General features: G+C 35.4%; 1 protein-coding gene across 1 annotated transcript; it reads left to right on the top strand.

The window, feature by feature from the left end:
* Nucleotides 1-469: 469 nt before the first annotated feature.
* LOC127227268 (vomeronasal type-2 receptor 116) lies at nt 470-18,554 on the top strand. Its single transcript, XM_051191626.1, has 6 exons — nt 470-675; nt 5,501-5,780; nt 11,587-12,393; nt 13,118-13,345; nt 13,862-13,985; nt 17,635-18,554. Exons 1-6 carry the CDS (start codon nt 470-472, stop codon nt 18,552-18,554), a joined length of 2,565 nt encoding a protein of 854 aa, XP_051047583.1.
* The last annotated feature ends 2,097 nt before the right edge of the window (nt 18,555-20,651 follow it).

Raw genomic sequence — 20,651 nt, 5'->3', positions numbered from 1 at the left:
TGGATATAATACATGAATGTCTCTAGAATGCTCTGTCTAGGATTAGTTGTTTCTGAGGCCTCTATCTTAAACTTGTTTCAAATGTCTGATGCAATCTGATTAAAAAATTTCAATTTGTGTTTGGAAAAGCTCTTTTGTGAACCATGCTTATTACATTATTTACTTAGGAGGAATCTTTCCTGGGGATTTCAGGTTGACTGACATGTTCAGAATCATAAATAATATGGAAGGAAGAGTGATTCTTAGACAAAATTACAAAATGTTGCTTGCACCTGCCCACGAGAACTCAGATGCAGAGCCTGAGGCCTGAGAACGATTAAAAGCTCCCCAGAGAACAAGGTGAGAGGCAAACATAAGTGCACTCGTTAGTGACTACAGTAATAAAATGAGACACAGATATGTGTACAGACATATTGTTTTCTATGTGACTTGTTTGCTATACTTTTACCTACCCTTTCATCTTGGTGACATGATAAAAATGTTCTCTTTGATGGTTGTCTTGTTGACCCTGAAGCTTTCCTTTCTGTTCAGCAGTTCAATTGAACCTAGGTGCTTTTGGAGATTAAAAACCAACAAAATTTGGGAAGGAGACAAAGATACTGATTGTTTCTTCTATATTTATACAAAGCTTGGTCATGTGAAGAATGAATACTTCAGTGGGAATTTAGATAAACGGTAAGTAACTTTCATTTATTTATTCTTAAATAATAATAAATGTAAATAATACATAGAAGAGATATATATAGGCAGATCCTAATATTCCATGTCTTCTGTTTTGTCCTCTGTCACTATCTAAGACATAACTAAAATTTATTTTGTTTCACGGTTTTATTTTCCCCATTTCTCACAGTTTAAGTGTATCTGATTCATTTTTCAGAGTTACATTTTTCATACCAGAACAATATACAACATATATATGTCCTATATTTTACATACCAGAAAAATGTGTGTGTGTGTGTGTGTGTGTGTGTGTGTGTGTCTGTGTGTGTGTGTGTCCCGCTAAATAGTTGTAGTTGCCATTGCATAGTGGCATGTGATGTTCCTGACAAACATAATCCAAAGCACTGTCATGAGTTCATTTCCTAGAGATTTACTAAAGTTTTCATTAAGTAGTTTTCTAGTGTTTCTTTCATCAACATGGAATGTCTAATTCTTATTAAAATAGGTCTTTAATATTTCTGCAGTGCTTCATAAGTACATATTTTAAGAGAATATTATATTTTTATAGTTTGTTTTGTCATTTCATATCTGTTATGCAGTTGGACTACTAACACTGAAATCATGTACAGCAAAAGAAGGTTCATTCACATTATGAGAATGTAATGCTTTTTGTAAAATTTTGTTTCACCTGAAAACAACCATAACCACATGTTTTTTTTTAATTGACAATTGACTTGTATGTAGCATATTGGTTATATAGGAATTCTCATGTTTCTTATATATATATATATATATATATATATATATATATAGAGAGAGAGAGAGAGAGAGAGAGAGATTATACATGTATAGAATATACATATATAAAGAAATATATGTCCATGTTTCCCCTATGATTTTTCTACTATAGAAGATAATTTTTATGAAATCCATATGCAATTTTTTACACTTATTGAAGTTAGGGGGTAGGGAGAAGACCCAGGTCCATGTATTTTTCAAAGTTCTATGGTAAAAATGTATGTAGCAGCCATTTATAAAATTCCAAAAGAATTCTTGTGCACTTTTCAGAAGAAGGTCTGTCACTGAATGTAGTGTCATATGCTAGAATAAAAGCTGTTGCCTGTAGCACCTGCCACCATGAGGAAGGGGACTGTTACTGTCACAAATATGTTCACAATTCTTACTATTTATTTGATATTTTTATGTGTTAACTCTTTAATCTCTGGCACTAATTTCTACAATTACTTCTCTTTTCCTCTTTTCATAACTATCAAAAGTGGGTTTATATATTGTGGGAATATTTTCACAGAACACTCTAGTTTGTATGTTTGATCATAAATTATATTTATTAGTAAGATTACTTGGTTTTAGATTTAATTTGTGCAACTGTGTAATGTTTCCAGGGCATCCTAATTAAATTGTCACAAATAGCAATCTAATATCTGGTAATGAAACCTATTCAAGTTAGGGCATTGTACCACCTGTAAGGAATAACACCATTAAGTTTTATCATCTGAAGATTTTCTTTTCATTTATTAGTAGCATATGGATGAAGGCAAACAAATTCATAGCAGAAGTAGATGGATATGTGGCACTGTGAAGTAAATATGAAATTTTAAAGGATATTTTTACATTTTGTCAGAGAACCATATTTCTTTCATATTGAATTTAAAAATGTTTCCAATTCATTGTATTTGTATAATTACTCTACTTATCCAGTCTATTTAAGAGTCTGTGAGTACATGAATCACACTTTAACATTCTCTTCTTTATTATGTATTTTTATTTTCAGATTCAATTTACCAGTTAGGTGAATGTCATTTTACTTGAGCACTTAAAAAATGTTTCTTAGCTATTGTTTGTGACAAACATGTTTGACTTTGGCTGTAAATGTAAGTAATAATGAGAAATTTTTAGAGAACAAAATATCATATTTTGATGGATTTGTCCTGCTGAACACCCTTTGCAATTACTGTGCACCTGGAAAAGTAGGCTTGTGATAATCCTAGTCATTGCATGCTCTTCTCAGACCAGGTAGAATATCACAAATTCGTTTTTGACAAATTAGAGTATGTGAAGAAAACACACAAAATTGTTTTAATTTTGAGTTTCCTCAGTATACTGGACCAATATTCTGCACCCAGAGGTTTTTACAAATGAAATCCTTCAGAACTGTTGATATATCTAATTCTGTCTGAATTGAATTAGCTTTTCTTGATGTGTGCTATATTAGATTAGAATTTGCATATGAAAGCTCCTCTGATGACTTACATAGTCATAATTTCTGTGACTGGGCAAAGGCTTTTCTTTGTGGCTTCAGCTATACACTAGAATGTATGGTTTGTTGACATTTTGAAAGGGGAAGATTATCATAGGTATTTCATTTTTCTAAATTTTAATAATTCCTATAGGTTTGCTTCTAGGATTACAGAGATGCTTATGCACTGATCAATAGAGTCTCAGATTAGCAATATCTATATGTGGTATACTTTATGGGGTGTTGAAATAATTCAATGTGTGCCTTCTATTGCAATCGTGTAATACCAAACTTTCCTGATATTTTCTCATTTATCTAATACATGATGTGAATGTTTGTGGCCATAACTCTCTCCTACCTAGGTGTATAGAGCTATGAGGGAAAGAAGCTAGTTAAGTTTCATTCAGATCAAGTCAAAATCCCCAAAATGTGAAGCTATATACATTACTTCTGTTTGAAGCTTATTTCTTTGGTAACATTATTTTTGTTGTTGTTTTTGCTTTTTTATTTTATATTATTTTATTTTTTATTTTTATTATTAATTTACATATAGACAATGTTCCCTCTCCCTCACTCTTTCTCTCCCTCCCTCTTTTCATTTCTCCCATCCTCACATGCACCCCAACCACCCTCCCCTCCTATCCCCCATAAGATACATTTTTATTAGTTCTTTATGAATTTTGCATATTGTGTTTTGATGACATTTTCTCTCCACCTGAAAATAATTTCAGACCCATCATGATTAATCTATGCTGATGATATGGTTTTGTACATGGTACATCTATTTCGACCATTTTTGAACCACCATGGACTATACGCTTAAAGATAACTGAGCCTTCCTCTTTCATTGTGTATCTATTACTACTACTGATTCATTTTTAGTTATATTTGTGTACAGAGGAAGACTTGTACCTACTTTCTTTATACATATTTAATTTCCACAGCACAGGGTATTTATGACTTTGAATAAAGCAATGGAAAGCATACAGAAAGACAGGTGAATGCAAGATAAAAAGAAATTGGAATTATTCCAATTGTAATGTTTATTAGATATCCTGATATTTAAGTATTTTCAATAACTTATAATAAAATGATGGCCAGTAATTTCAGGACTAATAATTAACAGTGCCTTAATATTAGAAAACACATTTCCATAGATTAAATGAAAACTCAGAACTGGTATATCATTGAACAAATAAGGTAATGTAGAAGTATTGATGATGTCACGGAAAAAATATTTTTTAAAAGTTGTGGATTCCACCAAATAATCAAGGATTTGATATAGAAACAATTAAATACAAAATGAAATAATAATAGTATTTCATGGGAACTGAATGTATGACTCCATAGAAAGAGCAAAGAGCAAACACAAATTTTAAAACTTTACTTGGAAGTTAAAGACTGACATATTTTGACATATTAATGTCACTGCTTTAATTGGAGAACTCAAATTTAAACTGGAGGCAACATATATCAACAAAATCCAGAATACAGAAAGGGAAGGCACTAGAAAGCAGTGTAGGTTTGGGCATTAATTAATAAGACAGAAACTAAAAAAAAAATAAAGGAATAACACACTGCAGTTACTCAAACGTGAAGCACAAACTTATAGAGCATGTTTATTTTCTAGGTACACATTAACTAAGTGAGCTGATGTAGCTTAATATGTAAAATGGCCAAAAGCAGTAAGATATTCTGTAACAGGAGGGAAAAACTGAATTGTAATTAGAAAAACAATAAATTGATAAAGATTCTTATTAGTCATGATTTTCAGACTGAACAAGACTATATCAAATTAAAATATATTGAATTAATATATGAGAATCAATATTAGGTGATTAAAGAAGAAATAATGCTTTATAAACCAGAATGAAGAGAAGGGCATCAGAGCCAAGTCTGTAACATGCAGATAAGTAAATAAAAATGGAATGCATTATTAGCAATCTTACTACATGTGGTAAGAGAAAATGGTTCATTCCTCATAAAAACGATTGTTATTATCAATAGCATATCATCAAAAAATTAACAGCAATAAATGGAAAAGAAAGAAGACAAATGTGTATGAAGTGTAGAGAAAGAATAAAAATAATTATGATGTTTTTATTGATTCTTACTCTGCAAGCTTTCTCAGAGCCAGTGACATAGACATATAGATTTGGCTACCTATTCATTGTGTTCATAAATAAACAATGTCCTTGGTGAGGGCTGCTTCTTTGTAATAAAATAAACCTAGGTAACAGGTTATAACCCTGTATTTTTTTCATGAATGTTGATTATTAGAATGCCAAAATAAAGGAATGAGCAAATTCATTTTCATTGATGACAAGCTTCATACCATGCATGCAGACAAAGGAAAGAAACTGTATCAAAGTTCAAAATCACAGGACATCACGTAACAGATACCTACAATAATCCTTTCTAAAATCCTTACTTAATTCCACAGAACTCAATTTCTCATACTCCACTGTACAACAACTTGTGTAAACATAACAACCAGTCAAGAAATCATAAACTATATTAGTGTTATTCGGTATTATCAGGCTTGTAGTCTAGTCTCTAATCATCTCTTCGCTCTGTTTCCAGGTTGACAGCCAAGAATATCCACTTGATTTTTTCTCTTTACTTTGCCCTCAAAGAAATCAACCAAAACCCACATATTCTACCCAACATTTCACTGCTAGTCAAAGTCGAATGTAGCCTACTAGATGATTGGAAAATAAAAAGTTTAATCTCAAAAAGAGGTGAAATTATTCCTAACTACTACTGCATAAATCAGAGAAGATACTTAATTGTACTTACAGGACCAATGTGGTTAACATCTGCCATACTTGGACCACTCATGTACATCTCCAAAAGACCAGAGGTAAAGTGGGGGGGGGCTAATTTTTATAAAACATTGGCTACTTTCATTCCACTTCATTTCTAATACTAATTCACATTGAAAGTAAGAAATGGTTTTATGTCTATTCAAGGCATAATACTGAGACATATTAGAGTCACATACCACTACTTTAGCATATACAGACCTGAATAACAGCAGAAATTTGAAGAGTTTTAGTAGACACTTAGATTTTCTGTACTTTATAAGAACAAGAAATTAGATATACTTTTCTAAACTTTTTATATTTTTTTATTTTACATTATCAATCCTAGTTCCCTCTCCTTCCCTTCCTGCCATGGCCCCAGCAACCCCCGTCTCATCCCCCATCTATGGAGGGTAAGGCTATACATGATGGATCATCAACATCTGTCAGATTATTTGGGGTTGGGCCTAGAACCTCCCCAATGTCTCTAGGCTAAAGGGGTATATCTCCTTGGGGAATGGACCCCCAAAATCCATTCGTGCTCTAGGGCTCAGTGTTTAACTGTGGTTTTCAGCTTCTGCATCCATCAACTACTAGATGAAGGCTCAAGGGTGGCATATAAGGTAGTTGTCAATCTCATTATCATGGAAGGGCAATTAAGGTAGCCTATACACTCTTGCTTAGATTGTTAGGTGGGTTCATCCTTGTAGGTCTCTGGACATTTCCTACTGAAAGATTTCTGTTTAAATCTATAATATCTCCCTCTATTATGGAATCTCTGTTCTTGCTCTCCTCTATTCTTTCCCCAACTCAATCATCCTGCTCCCTCATGCTCACCTCTCCACTCCTCTTCTACCATTCTGTTTGTCCTAACTTCCTCTCCCCTTCTGACCTGCTCCCAATTTGCTCTGGAGATCTTGTCTGTTATGAGCACTTTCCGACCAGCCTGCTCCTACAGCCATGTCAGCCCCAATTAGACAGAGAGACATGGTATCAATTATGAAACTCTTGGCCATTGGCTATGGCTTCTTATTGGCTAACTCTCAGTTATTGATATATTTTATATTAATGTGAGTATTTCCACAGGTCTTGCCTTACTGGCATTGCCACACCTGCATCTCCTTTGCCTACTAATTCTGTACAGAGAAGAGAGCATTTTCGTTTGTACCTGCTTATATTCTGATTCTGCCCAACTACATCACTTCCTGCCTCTCTCTACAAACCTCCAGACCTCTATGGTTAGCTAGTGGCAGTGTCTCCCAATCTATATCACTTCCTGCCTGGTCAATAAATGTTTTATTCATCAACGAGTAAGACTAACAAATATATAAGAGAACATTACCAATCACTTGTCCCTTTCCCTCTGTGTGGGGGACCATTTATGTCTCTCTTAGAGTCCTTGTTTTCTATCTTCCATGGAAGTGTGGATTGTAGGCTGGTAATCCTTTGATTTATGTCTAAAATCTATATATGAGTGAGTACACACCATGTTTGTCTTTTTTGTGACTGGGTTAACTCACTCAGGAGGTAACCATGCATTTGCCTGCAAATTTGAAGATTCTGTTGTTTCTTTTTTCCAGTGAGTAGTACTCCATTGTGTGTAGGTACCACATTTTCTTCATCTGTTCTTCAGTTGGGGTGCATCTATATTGTATCCAGGTTCTGGCTATTACAAATAATGCTGCCTGGAACATAGTTAAACATATATCTTTGTTGCATGAATGTGCATCTTTTAGATTATATGCCTAACAGTGGAATTGCTGGATCTTATTTTGACTGGTTACCATTTTCCTGCAGAACTGCCATACTGACTTCCAAAGTGGCAGTACAAGTTTGTACTCCCACCAGCAGTGGAGGAGTGTTCCCCTTTCTCACCATCCTCTCTAGAATAAACTGTCATTGGTGTTTCTGATGATAGCCATTCTTACAAGATGTTGAGCACTTTCTTAGGTGTCTTTAAGCCTTTTTGATTTCCTCTATTGAGAATTCTCTTCAGTTCTGTACCACATTTTTAATAGAGTTATTTGGTGTTTTGGTAACTAGCTTCTTGAGTTCTTTGTATATTTTGGAATCAACCATCTCTCAGATGTAGGATTAGTGAAGATGTTTTCCCAGTCTGCAGGCTGCTGTTTGGTCTTGTCAACTGTGTCCTTTGCCTTACAGAAGCTTCTCAGTTTCAGACAGTCCTATTTATTAGTTGTCAATCTCAGTGTCTGTGCTACTGGAGTTATGTTTGGGAAGCAGTCTCCTGTACCAATTAGTTCAAGGGTACCATCCACTTCTCTTCTAAGAGTTTCTGTGTAGCTGGATTTATGTTGATGTCTTTGATCCATTTGGACTTGAGTTTTGTGCGTGGCAATATCTGTTTTCTTCAACATACCATCATCCAATTGTGCCAGCACTATTTGTTGAAGATGCTTTCCTCCTCCCATTGTATACTTTAGCTGTTTTGTCAAAAATCAGGAGTTCATCTACCGGTCTATGTTTGGGGCAATAGCAGGTTGTTTTCAGGACTATAGCTCTGTAATAGAGCTTAACGTAGGGGATGGTGATGCCTCCTGAAGTCTCTTTATTGTACAGGGTTGTTTTGGCTATCCTAGGTCTTTTGTTTTTTCATATAAAATTGATTATTATCCTTTCAATGTCAGTGAAGACTTGTGCTAGGATTTTACTATGTTTATCCTACTTATCCAAGAGCATGGGTGATCTTTCCATTTTCTGGTATCTTCTTTAACTTCATTCTTTAAAGACATAAAATTCTTATTATATAGGTCTTTTGCTTCTTTGGTAAGCATTACCTCAAGATACTTTTTGTTCTTTGTGGCTGTTGTAAATGGTGATGATACTTCATGTTGTTTGTGGCTATTGTAAAGGGTAATGTTTCACTGATTTCTTTCTCAGCCCCTTTGTTGTCTGAATAAAGTAGAGCTACTGACTTTTTTGAGTTTATCTTGTATCCTGCTACATTGCTGAAGGAGTTTGTCTGCTATAAGATTTCCCTAGTAGAGATTTCTTGGGTTGCTTTTGTAAACTATCATATCATCTGCAAATAGAGAATGTTTGACTTCTTTCTTTCCAATTTGTATCTCCTTGATCTCCTTTTGTTGTCTTATTGCTTTAGCTAGAACTTCAAGTACAATATTGAAGAGATATGGATACAGAGTGCAGCCTTGTCTTATTCCTGATTTTAGAGAAATCACCTTAAGCTTCTCTCCATTCAGTTTGAAGTTGGCTGTTGGTTTACTCTATATTGCTTTTATAACCTCTAATGAAATAGAAGCAGTCATCAAAAGCCTCCCAACAAAAAAAGGCCCAGGGCCAGATGGCTTCAGTGCAGAATTCTACTAGAAATTCAAGGAGAAGCTAATACCAATACTTCTCCAATAGTTCCACACAAAAGAAGCAGAAGATTCATTACCAAACTCTTTTTAGAATGCCACAATCACCTTGGTAACTAAGTCAACACAAAGACAGAACTAAGAAAGAGAACTACAACCAATTTCCGTCATGAACATTAAGGCAAAAAACAAAAACAAAAACAAAAAAAAAACTCAATAAAATACTGGACAATCAAATTATCAAATTCAAGAACACATCAGAGAAATCCTCCACCATGACCAAGTAGGCTTCTTTAGCTTAGAGATGCAGGGATGGTGCAAATTAGAAAAATCTATTAATGTGATTACCATATAAACAAACTGAAAACGAAAAACCACATGATTATCTCACTAGATGCTGAAAAATACTTGAACAAATTTAACACCCTTTCATGATAAAGGTCTTGGAGAGATCATGGATAACAGGAATCCATGGACTCTTAGTACTTGTAGAACATCTATCCAGGACCTTCTGGCCTTGAGAGTTTCTGTGGAGAAGTCAGGTGTAATTTTGATAGGTGTGCCTTTACATGTTACCTGGTGTTTTTACTCACTGTTCTTAATATTCTTTCTTTATTCTGTATGTTAGGTGGTTTGATTATTATGTGTCAAGGGGTCTTTTCTCTTTGGTACAATGTATTTGGTGTTTGGTATGCTTCTTGTACTTTCATGGGCATGTCCTTCTTCAGATTGGAAAAGGTTTCTTCAATGATTCTGTTGAATATGTTTTCTGCACATTTGAGCTCAGTTTATTTGCCTTCTTTTATGCTTATTATTCTTAGTTTGGCCTTTTCACAATGTTCAATTGTATTAAAGATTTGTTGAATTTAAGATTTTCTTTGATTGATGCATGCATTTTCTCTACTTTATCTTCAGTGCCTCAGATTCTCTCTTCCATCTCTTACATTCTGTAGTTCTCAATTGTTTGCCCAGTTTTTCTATTTCCAGCATTCCCTTAGTTTGTGTTTTCTGTATTGTCTCTATTTCAGTTTTCAGGTCTTGAACTGTTTGAATAGTTTCCTTTATCTGTTTGATTGCTTTTTCTTGGCTTTCCTTATTTACTTTAAGAAATTAGTTCATTTCTTACAATGTTTTCTACTTGGTCTTTTCCTCCATTTCTTCTAATTTTTTTTTTTTGTTTTTGTTTTTTCTTCCATTTCTTTAAGGGATTTCCTCATGTCACCTTTGAGGGTCTCTATCATTTTTATGAAGTTATTTTTTTTTTGTTTTGTTTGAAACAGGCTTTTTATGTATATTTTTGAGCCCCTTCTGGCACTCACTCTGTAGACCAGGCAGGCCTCAAACTCACAAACATCCTCCTGCCTCTGTCTCTGGAGTTCTGGGATTAAAGTCATGTGCCACCAATGCCCAGCTATGCTGTTATTTAAGTCTTTCTCTTCTATTTCATCTGCCTTGGTGTGATCAGGTCTAGTTGGTGTGGAGTCCCTAGATTCTGGAGGTGTCATGCTTGACTTTCTGTTATTAGGTGTTATCTTGTATTGATGTTTTCCATTCCCTTCTTTTCTCTCTCTTTCTCTGTGCTACTTACCCAGTGAGCTTAGGTGGGTCTGGAGTTGGATGTCTATAGATATGGGTGATCCAAGCTCTCTAGAAGTTCTCTCCTCAGGAAATGGGGATCAAAGATCAGGAAGCTGAGAACTCAGGGTGGTCCAAGTTGGATAGTTGGGTCTAGTATGCTCAGAGCAGATCCAGGAAGTTCCCCAAACAGGGTGGGGTTGTTGTACCTGCCTCTGCTCTAGTGCTCAACCAGGGCAATGGAGAAGTGGGCTAGATAGGGGCCAGGGTGGGGGGAGGGCAGGCTCTGGGTGGAGGGGTTTGTAGATCAGAGCACCAGGAGCATTCTGGCTGGGGACAAGATACAGTGTGGAGCAAGATTCAGGGCCAACCCAGGGAGTTCCCAAGGAAGGGTGTGGGGGATATTCCACCTGAACTGGTCACAGACTCACCTCTGGCAGAGTTCTGGCAATAGAGGTCAAAGATCAGGCAGGTGGGGATCCAGGGTGGTCCTGCTTGGATAGACCAGTGTAGTGTGCCTTGAAAGTATTTGTATTGTGTCTTATTTCAATTTCTGGTTGAATTCTACACTGGAGTCATCTATTCTGGGCTTTTTTTGGCTGAGAGACTTTTGATGCCTGCTTCTATTTTATTAGGGGTTAAATGTATGTTTAAATTGCTTATCTGTTCTAGACTTAATTTTGGTAAGTGTCAAATCTCTGGGAAATTTTCCATTTTATTTGAATTTATCAATTTTGTGGAGTACAAGTTTCCAAAGTATGACTCATTATCTGTTGTTATGTCCCACTTTTCATTTCTTGTTTTGCTAATTCACATAGATATGATTTTAATATTGTAATGAAAATTCAATACTTCCTAACACTAACAGGTTTTGTTTAATGCACTTAGTTTTAGACTGAGTGGTATACATTCTGCCTCCTTCAAGTTATTTCTTATGTTCTATGACCTTCAGCTTTACTACGGGCCTTTTCATCCTCTCCTGAGCAGCCAAGAACAGTTTCCATATCTATACCACATGGCTCCTAAGGACACTTCTCTGGCCTTGGCCATGGTGTCTTTGGTGGTCCATTTCAGCTGGAACTGGGTGGGAGCAATCATTTCAGATGATGACCTAGGACTCCAGTTTCTCTTGGAATTGAGAAAAGAGATGAAAAGAAGTGGTGTTTGTTTAGCTTTTGTGAGTATTATTATAAGTGGTATGACAGCATTCCTAAGAAATGTAGATATATATTATAACCAGATCATGCTGTCATCAGCAAAAGTTGTTATCATTTATGGAGATAAAGACTCTAATCTACAAGTGAACTTTAGACTATGGAATTTAGTGGACCTTCGGAGAATTTGGGTCACTACTGCACAGTGGGATATGATCATACATAATGGAAAATTCCTCCTTAGCTCCTTTTATGGGACCCTCACTTTTTCACATCACTATTCTGAATTGCCTGGTTTTAAAACATTTATCCAGACAGCACACCCTACAAACTACAGTAATGATATATCTCTTGCTAGATTATGGTGGATGTATTTTAATTGTTCTATGTCATCATTTAATTGCAATAATCTGAAGAATTGTCCAACCATAACAATATTAAACTGGTTATTCAATAAGCATCTTGAAATTTCTTTGAGTGGTACAAGTTACGATCTACATAATGCTGTGTATGCTGTGGCCCATGCACTTCATCAGATGCTTCTGCAACAAGTAGATACATGGCAAAGTAATGATGGAAAAGAACTGGAATTTGACTCTTGGCAGGTAGTATGTATTCGATTGCATGTCACATAGTATTATCATTTTCTTAATGGACACTCTAGGTCTTATCCAAGTACTCTAAAAACATTTCTTTTCAATACACCAATTTCTTTACTCTTTCATTATATGCCATGTAACTTTACTGTTCATTAAATTCAAGAGAAGTCAATACTAAAACAGTCTCATAATCTAAGCTGATACTTGTTCCTATATTCTCACCACATATGCATCTCATATTTTTAATATTTGAAAAAAATTTAATGCTGTCTTGTGAAATTCTTATTGGCAACATGAGGCTGACTGGCCTTTTAAGTGGTCAAAATGGGTGATCAATCTAGTGAAGAGGTACCAATTAACAGCATTAATTCAGCCACATTTTTTAATCTATTGAGGAACTCTAATTCTTAGCTGATTAACATTATAGAGGAAATGGGGTAGCAAATACCTCAGAATATTTCCAGATATATCATTCAGTTAGCTTCACCGAGAAATTTGTATTTACAAATTATAATGGTATTTTTATACATAAATACATTAATAATATAGTGATAATATGATTTATATATGACTATAAATCTTTGAGGAATTTTTTCCCTTTACTATCAGAGGAGTTACAATCAAGTCACATTTGTAGGACAGATGAATGAAAATTAAAGGCAATCTAAACTTCACATTTTCTTTTCTAATTCTGTAGGCATAGTTGAAACTAAAATAATAAATGTTTCAGATGGTCCCTTTCCTGAAAAACATTCAGTTTACAAACCCTGCTGGAGACCAAGTGAACATGAATCAGAAAGAAAAAATGAATACAGAGTATGACATTCATCACACTATGGATTTTTTGCCAAAACTCGGTCTTAAGGTGAAAATAGGAATGTTTTCCCAATATTTACCATATGGTCAACAATTGAGTATGTCTGAAGAGGTGACACAGTGGAACACTGATATTAGACAGGTGCATTGGACTTTTCTTTAGAGCTCTGCATGCAATATAGGTCCCCAAAAATCTCAAGATTGACTTGACCATCATTATAGAATATAGCATTTTTAAATTTATGCACTAACTCATTTTGTACATTCCTAGACATGCTTTCAGAATGTTTTTCAGTAGCATACAGTACATATAGATATAGATACATATAGATATATAAATAGATAGAGATATGTATAGATGTAGATTATATATCCATAAACAAATATATACATAAGTTTCATATTGTATAAATCACTATACCTGTATAATATGTAACCACAAAATAGAATGAAGTGTAACTTTTAATGCATGTGTGGAAAAGTATGTTTTACAATAGTGCCACTTTCTTATCTTTTTTTAATTTGAATTAGAAACATTCTCATTTTACATATCAATCCCAGTTCCTGCTCCCTCACAATAGTGCCATTTTCTAAGTCACTATAATTATAACCAAGTAGGTAATATTTTTCTTTATACTCCATTTGTGATTTTCTTCAGACTCCAACCTCAGTGTGCAGTATTCCTTGCAGTCCAGGATCCAGAAAATCCCCTCAGCAGGGAAAGGCTGTCTGCTGTTTTGATTGTATACCCTGCCCAGAGAATGAAATTTCCAATAAGACAGGTAAGTATATAATCCACCAAACATTTAATTAGATTATTTTCTCTCGTATGAGGTCCATGATCTCTCAGTGAGGTCTATGGGTAACTGAGGTTAAATCTTATCATGGAATTATATGAATTAGTAAGTCTTCCCCTTGAACTAGAACACTCCTGTGACCTGTAATATATATTGGCTCATTATTCTAAAACATTACACATAATAGTTTATTTTGGAAACTGTTTTAGAGTACTAAACATCACTGTTTCATTTATCTTCCAACCTAGAATTCAGCACAATGTAATACAGCATTAGGTAATATATCTATTTCTTTTCTTCCCTAACACATGTGAACTGCATATTCTTATTTATCCAGTGCACTACAAGTTTGTGACAAGTTGTAAATGGTCAGAATGCTGTAACCTGTTTGAAAAGTGTGTGTTTTATAATGTGATCTATTGTAGATCATGCTGTCACTTGATAGGTTGTATTTCTATGTACACTCTAGCCCACATATGAATTTGGAAGCCATTATAGAATTCTAAATAAAAAATTTATAAAACCAGCACTTAGGTGACTCAGAAAGAAGATCATGGGTGCCAGGTAGGCCTGGGCAACAGAGTGAGAGCCTGCCTCAACAAAATGAAATGAAACCAAATCAAAGTGAATCTGTAAAAAAAAAAAAAAAAAAAAAAAAAAGTATTTCATTTTCATGAGGTATTTGTTTTGCCTGGGTGTAGTATCTGCATGTCTGATGGCATGGAGGTCAGAAGAGGGTGTGTTGGATCCTCTGAAATTAGTTTCTGAGGGTTATGAGCCACTGTATGGGTGCTGGGAACCAAACTCAGGTCCTCTTTAAGAGCATAAGTACTCTTTAATCACTGAACCACTTCTCCAACAACAACAAAATTTAAAGGATATATACACATATATACATATATATATATGTGTATATATATGTATGTATGTATGTATATCTTTTAATTTTTATTTATTCTTCTCTCATACAATATATCCTGATCTAAGCTTCCCTTCCTTCTACCTCACCCATCCTATCCCACCGCACCTACCCTCTCTTCTAGATCTATCCCCAACCAATCTCCACCACCCCCCCAGAGAAGAGCAGGCCTCGTAGGGGCATCAACTGAACATGAGACATTAAGACTCAGTAGAACCAGACATAAACCCTCAACTCATATCAAAGCTGGTCAAGGCAACCCGGTAGGAGGAAAATTAAGGAGCTGTACAGATGGCTCAGCCTTTAAAGGCTAGGCTTACAAACAAAAAGTTAAAAAAAAAAAATTTTTTTTTTGAGACTAGGTTTCTTTGTGTAGTCCTGGTTGTCCAAAAACTCACTCTGTAGACCAAGCTGGCCTCAAAATCAGATCTGCCTGTCTGTGCCTCCTGAGTGCTGGGATTAAAGCCATGTACTACCATATCCAGCTTGCACCGTGGTCTCCTGTATCCCAGGCTGGCTTGAATTTGCTTTGTAGCCAAGCCTGATTTTAAACTCTTGATCTTCCTATCTCCAGCTCCTAAGTGCTGAGATTACAGGTGTGTGCCATCATGCCTCACTCCATTTCATCCGTAAACTATAAAGTAGCCTTAATCCTGAAAAGGAGGAGGTCATATCTGGATATGGGTCTTTGTAGATGTAATGAGGTTGATTGTAAGTGATTGAGATGAGACCATTCTGGGTCATCCAGGAGGGACCCAAAAATACAAAACATGTCCTGATAGATTCAGAAAAGGAGAAGAGAGGCAGCCAGGTGACCATGGAGGAAGAAACTGGGGCAGCATGGCCTCAAGACTGGAAGGGGTAATATTGCAGAGTGCAGATGGAAGGAGGCAGATGAATCCTTGATGGAGATCCAAGGCAGTGTCTGTCCCTCTGTGAATTGGGCTTTCTCGCCCATGCTGCTAGAGATCAAATTCTTGCTGTTGCAACCCAGGGCATAACTAAAGTGTGCAGTACTCCCCAACTCATGGCAAGCCAGCAGCTGCCACACAGCACAGGATGTCAACATCTAGCCCAATGGGTCCTGCTGAGCTCTGTCCTGTATTTAAAAAAAAAAATACGGCAGACGTCAAGTATGAGCATAAACTTCTGTATTGCATATTTGGGGATATATTATTTATGACAAGGTCCTATGCAACTTTTTTGATAGAGATATTATTGGTAGTGCACCAGGTTATTGAACTATATAAATTTTTCTGCTGTGATGACACATAGAAGCTTCATTTTTATATTTATTTCATATAATTTCAATTTGAGAAGTGTGAAGATACATATTGAGTTCATATACAAAAAGAAATCAAAATGTTACAATATATTAAAGATAATTATCATTCAGCATTTTCAAAGTTCATATAAATGTGCTTACAAAAGATGCTCTTGGGGAAATCTTTCTAGAGTAAACACAGTGATACCACTGAGAAAAGAAGACAAGAGATATTACTGATGGACAGAAGCCAGGATAACTTGTGAAAGGCTTTGATTCCCAGTCTAGGTTACTTCTCATTTTATACTAAAAAATTACAAGGTGGAGTGAGCAAGCAAGCAAGATTTTATAGAAACTTATGTGACAGCAAACAGGTTGTTAAGACTCATTGTTTCAGTTATCTCTCCAGGTCATCTGTCCCAGTTTCGAGTGGAGTCATACTTGACAAATATGCAGTACACGCAGTGCTTTAAGTAAATCAGTAGCTAAGTCAATTAGTCATTAGTAATAAGTACTAATTCAATGTAAGAAAGTTCTTCTCTCTCTCTGAGTGCATAAGAAGTATCTGGGTACCTGATCTTTAGAGTCAAAAGTAGTCTTCAATATAATTGATCATTTAGTTCACAAAGTCATCTTGTGTTTCTATTTTGATGAAAAGTTTAATTAATTTTGAATTTTGTTTGTCATACATAAATCTTTTTATTACACTACTATGATTTATTTATCAAATAGACTAATTGACATGAATATAATTAAATTCTTGGGCATATTAGAAGTTTCTAAACTTTTTCTTGGGAGCATTGGCAATCAAATATTATAAAAATTAGTAGAACTAGTAGGTACAGTTTCTAACTAAAACTCATACACTAAAACCTAATAGTAAAAGTAATACGTTAAACATATAGAGACTTTAGGTTAAAAGTGATTCATGCAGTCTCTGCTTTTCTGGATATTATTTATGCAGTCTCTTATGAAGTATATGGACTTAAGAGTTTTTGCATACCCAAGAACTTACATGAGGACATTAGTATGTGGCTTTAGATTTGATACTGAAATGTGAAAATATATATGAAAGAACTTGTTTATATGTTTGTGAATTTCACAATTTACAGAATAGTTAAGAATAAATATGTCCTTCCATGAAATCCTCTCATTAGTTTACTTAATTGCACAAGCATAATTATTCTGTCTGTCATAGACTACTATTTTCTGTCATGTTACTAAAAACACCATGAATATGGATGATAAATATGAGCAAGATAGTCAAATAATTGTGAATAAATATTATATATTTTGAAGTTGCTATTAATTCTTAAACAAAAACCAAATTTCACTGTTCATCTATCCCATAAGATGAGGCCAATTTCACAAAAATATTGAGAACTCATATAATATGTATTGTGAATATTCAAGAAATATTAAACCTGATTCTATTTTTCTTCCTTTTTCAGACATGGATCAGTGTGTAAAGTGTCCAGATGATCAATATGCCGACCCTGGAAGAACACACTGCCTCAAAAAAGTTATGGCATTCCTGGGTTATGAAGACCCTTTAGGAATGTCTCTTGCCTGCTTGACTCTGTGCTTCTTTTCTCTGACAACTCTTACACTTTGTGTGTTTTTGAAGCACCAAGACACACCCATTGTCAAGGCTAACAACAGAACTCTCAGCTATGTTCTGCTCATGTCCCTTATTTTTTGTTTTCTCTGTTCCTTACTCTTCATTGGCCGTCCTGTTATGGCCACATGCATCATGCAGCAGACCATGTTTGCAGTTGTGTTTACTGTGGCTGCTTCTACTGTCTTGGCCAAGACAGTTACAGTAGTACTGGCTTTCAAAGTTACTAATCCAAGTAGAAGGTTGAGGTGGCTGCTTGTGTCAAGGGCACCAAACTTCATCATTCCAATTTGCACCACAATTCAGCTGATTATTTGTGGAATCTGGCTGGGCACTTATCCTCCATTTGTTGATGCTGATGTACATGTTGAAAAAGGTCATATTTTGATTATCTGTAACAAAGGTTCAATTATTGCCTTCTATTGTGTCCTGGGATACTTAGGCTCCATTGCCATGGGAAGTTTCATTGTTGCTTTCTTGGCCAGGAATCTGCCTGACACATTCAATGAAGCCAAGTACCTGACTTTCAGCATGCTGGTGTTCTGTAGTGTCTGGGTGACCTTCCTTCCTGTCTACCACAGCACCAAGGGGAAGGCAATGGTGGCCGTGGAGGTTTTCTCTATCTTGGCCTCCAGTGCTGGCTTGCTTCTTTGCATCTTTGCCCCAAAGGTCTACATTATTTTGTTAAGATCAGGGGGAAATTCTTTTCAGAAATCCTGGAATGTGCGTTTTAGAATTCAAAATGCTCATTAAATATTCCTGACTTGTTTCTTAGACAAAACTTCTATCCAAGGAAACACTGAAAGTTTTTACTCTACAAATTTTGGTCAAAATATGTAATTTATTCTCATTAGCAAATTAAAAACTTAATAATAGAATTCTGAAACTTGATCAAGATCTTAATTCTCATGAATCAAACTTTGTAATCTGTCATTTCTATACCTGCAATGCTTCTTTCACTTTTATGTTTGCATTTAAAGAATATAATAACAGGGAAATTGTTGTATTTTACATATTACCTTCTAATGTCACATTTCTAGTAAAATTATGTGTTATGATTGTGTTCCCTAATAAATAATTATGGGAGAAAGGTATGTGGATACTTATAAAATGATTGAAATTTTATTATGGTATGGGACTACACTTGTTTGCTACAATTTGGGATGATACAAATGAAGATCATGTGTGTTATGATATTTAATTCTTATTTAATTTTAAGCCTGGCAATAGTAATTATCCCATGACTGGCCAAACATCAAAGCACCCCTTAACACCATTAAATAAACATACAAAATACAAGAAGTGGAGAGGAGTGTGATTGTGATAGAGAAGGGATCAATAGCATGGTGGAACCAGAAATGAATGAACAAAAAGATAATTATCCACTATAAGGTCTAAGCAGTATTATGTATGATTTATTAAAGCTTGCCTAAGGATTCAGAAAGCAAAGTCAGTTTCAAGCAATGGAGATCAGTGATAATGCATACTTTAATCTCAGCATCCTCAAACAAGGAGTTGATGGTACTGAGCATCAAGAGGTAGACAGAGCTCTGTGAGTCCAAGGCCATCCAGATCTACAGAAAATTTATCCATTACTAAAGAGAAACAGCTCACACATAGATGATCTCAGCACATGGGATCCCACAAGAGGGAAATAAAAGATAGGAGCAAGGACTTTGGTAGTCATAATTAGGAACACATTCACTAGACATGTTGAGAATGGGAAGACATTGAAGTCTCAGGATTCTCCAGCCACAATGAGGGGAGGTGGCAGTTTAAAGTTTGAAGGAGCCAGGATCGTAAGTTATTCTGACATAGAGTAATAAATAGCTAGTGACCAGCTGCTTTGCTTTTCTGACCTTCAGCTAATAGCTTGAACCTCAATTATCAGTCTCCGGGTCATTTATTTATTGTGTAACAAAAGTGTAAGTTGTTTGAGAAACTCCATAAGTACTTCTGGAGCAGATCCAAGTTAGAGAACAGATCATCTGTCTTAATGGTGCTAAAGTCTATTTGACACTTTATGAATTGCAAAGTTCTCTGTGAAGGAAAGAAAGTAAAGTTTAATTATTCCTTAAGTCCAACTTATGAAGTTGCAAAGTGGCTTTAAAGTGGAAACTGTATATTTTGATGATAATATGTTTTATTTAAATTTGAAGCAAGCTTGTTTCACAGGTCAATTCCTGTTCCCCCATCCCAGTAACTCCCATTTCATCCCCTTTCTGCTCCCCAGGGAGGGTAAAGCCTTCCATGGGGGATCTTCAAAATCTGGCATATCATTTGGTGATGGACCTAGGCTCTCCCCCATGAGTCCAGGCTGGGAAAGTATCCCTCTATGAGGAATCAGCACCCAAAGTACATTCATATACTAGGGCTAAATACTGATCCACTACCAGAAGCCCCATAGACTGCCCAGACCTACTAACTGACACCCATTATTTCCCATTCTTCTAAAAAAGTGCAGATATTCACTAGCCATTGGCAAGAGAAATTACTTTATCTGATTGAATTCATACAGTTAATTTCATGAAATTGGCACACCTAAGAGACATTTGTGCTTCTATTTTAAAATGTATTTGACTTTCAAGGGAGTTTGAGATTTTGTCTCAGAAACCATCTTCACCTGAGAATAAGTCAACAACACTGGATGAAATGCAGACTTGTACAAATCAAACTCGCTATCCCTGGTCTTGCAGCTTCTAGTTTAAATTGCTAGAGGACACAGAGCTGAATAACAATGCCCATTCTCAGGCTAAGTGGGACTAAATGAGATTGCTGGTTATGAAACCGTACTCTGTAATTTATTTTATCTACGACTGCTGTAATGGTTCATTCCTGCATCATACCTGT

The sequence above is a fragment of the Phodopus roborovskii genome, unplaced genomic scaffold (assembly GCF_943737965.1).
Source record: "Phodopus roborovskii unplaced genomic scaffold, PHOROB, whole genome shotgun sequence".
Taxonomy (NCBI): Eukaryota; Metazoa; Chordata; class Mammalia; order Rodentia; family Cricetidae; genus Phodopus; species Phodopus roborovskii.
This window is presented reverse-complemented; position numbering and strand designations above follow the sequence as displayed.

Excerpts from the sequence above, each read along its gene's own strand:
- LOC127227268 (XM_051191626.1), top strand. The coding sequence starts at position 470 with ATGATAAAAATGTTCTCTTTGATGGTTGTCTTGTTGACCCTGAAGCTT. Across the intron at positions 676-5,500 it reads AGTGGGAATTTAGATAAACG|GTTGACAGCCAAGAATATCC; the intron begins GTAAGTAACTTT and ends CTCTGTTTCCAG. Across the intron at positions 13,986-17,634 it reads TGAAATTTCCAATAAGACAG|ACATGGATCAGTGTGTAAAG; the intron begins GTAAGTATATAA and ends TTCCTTTTTCAG.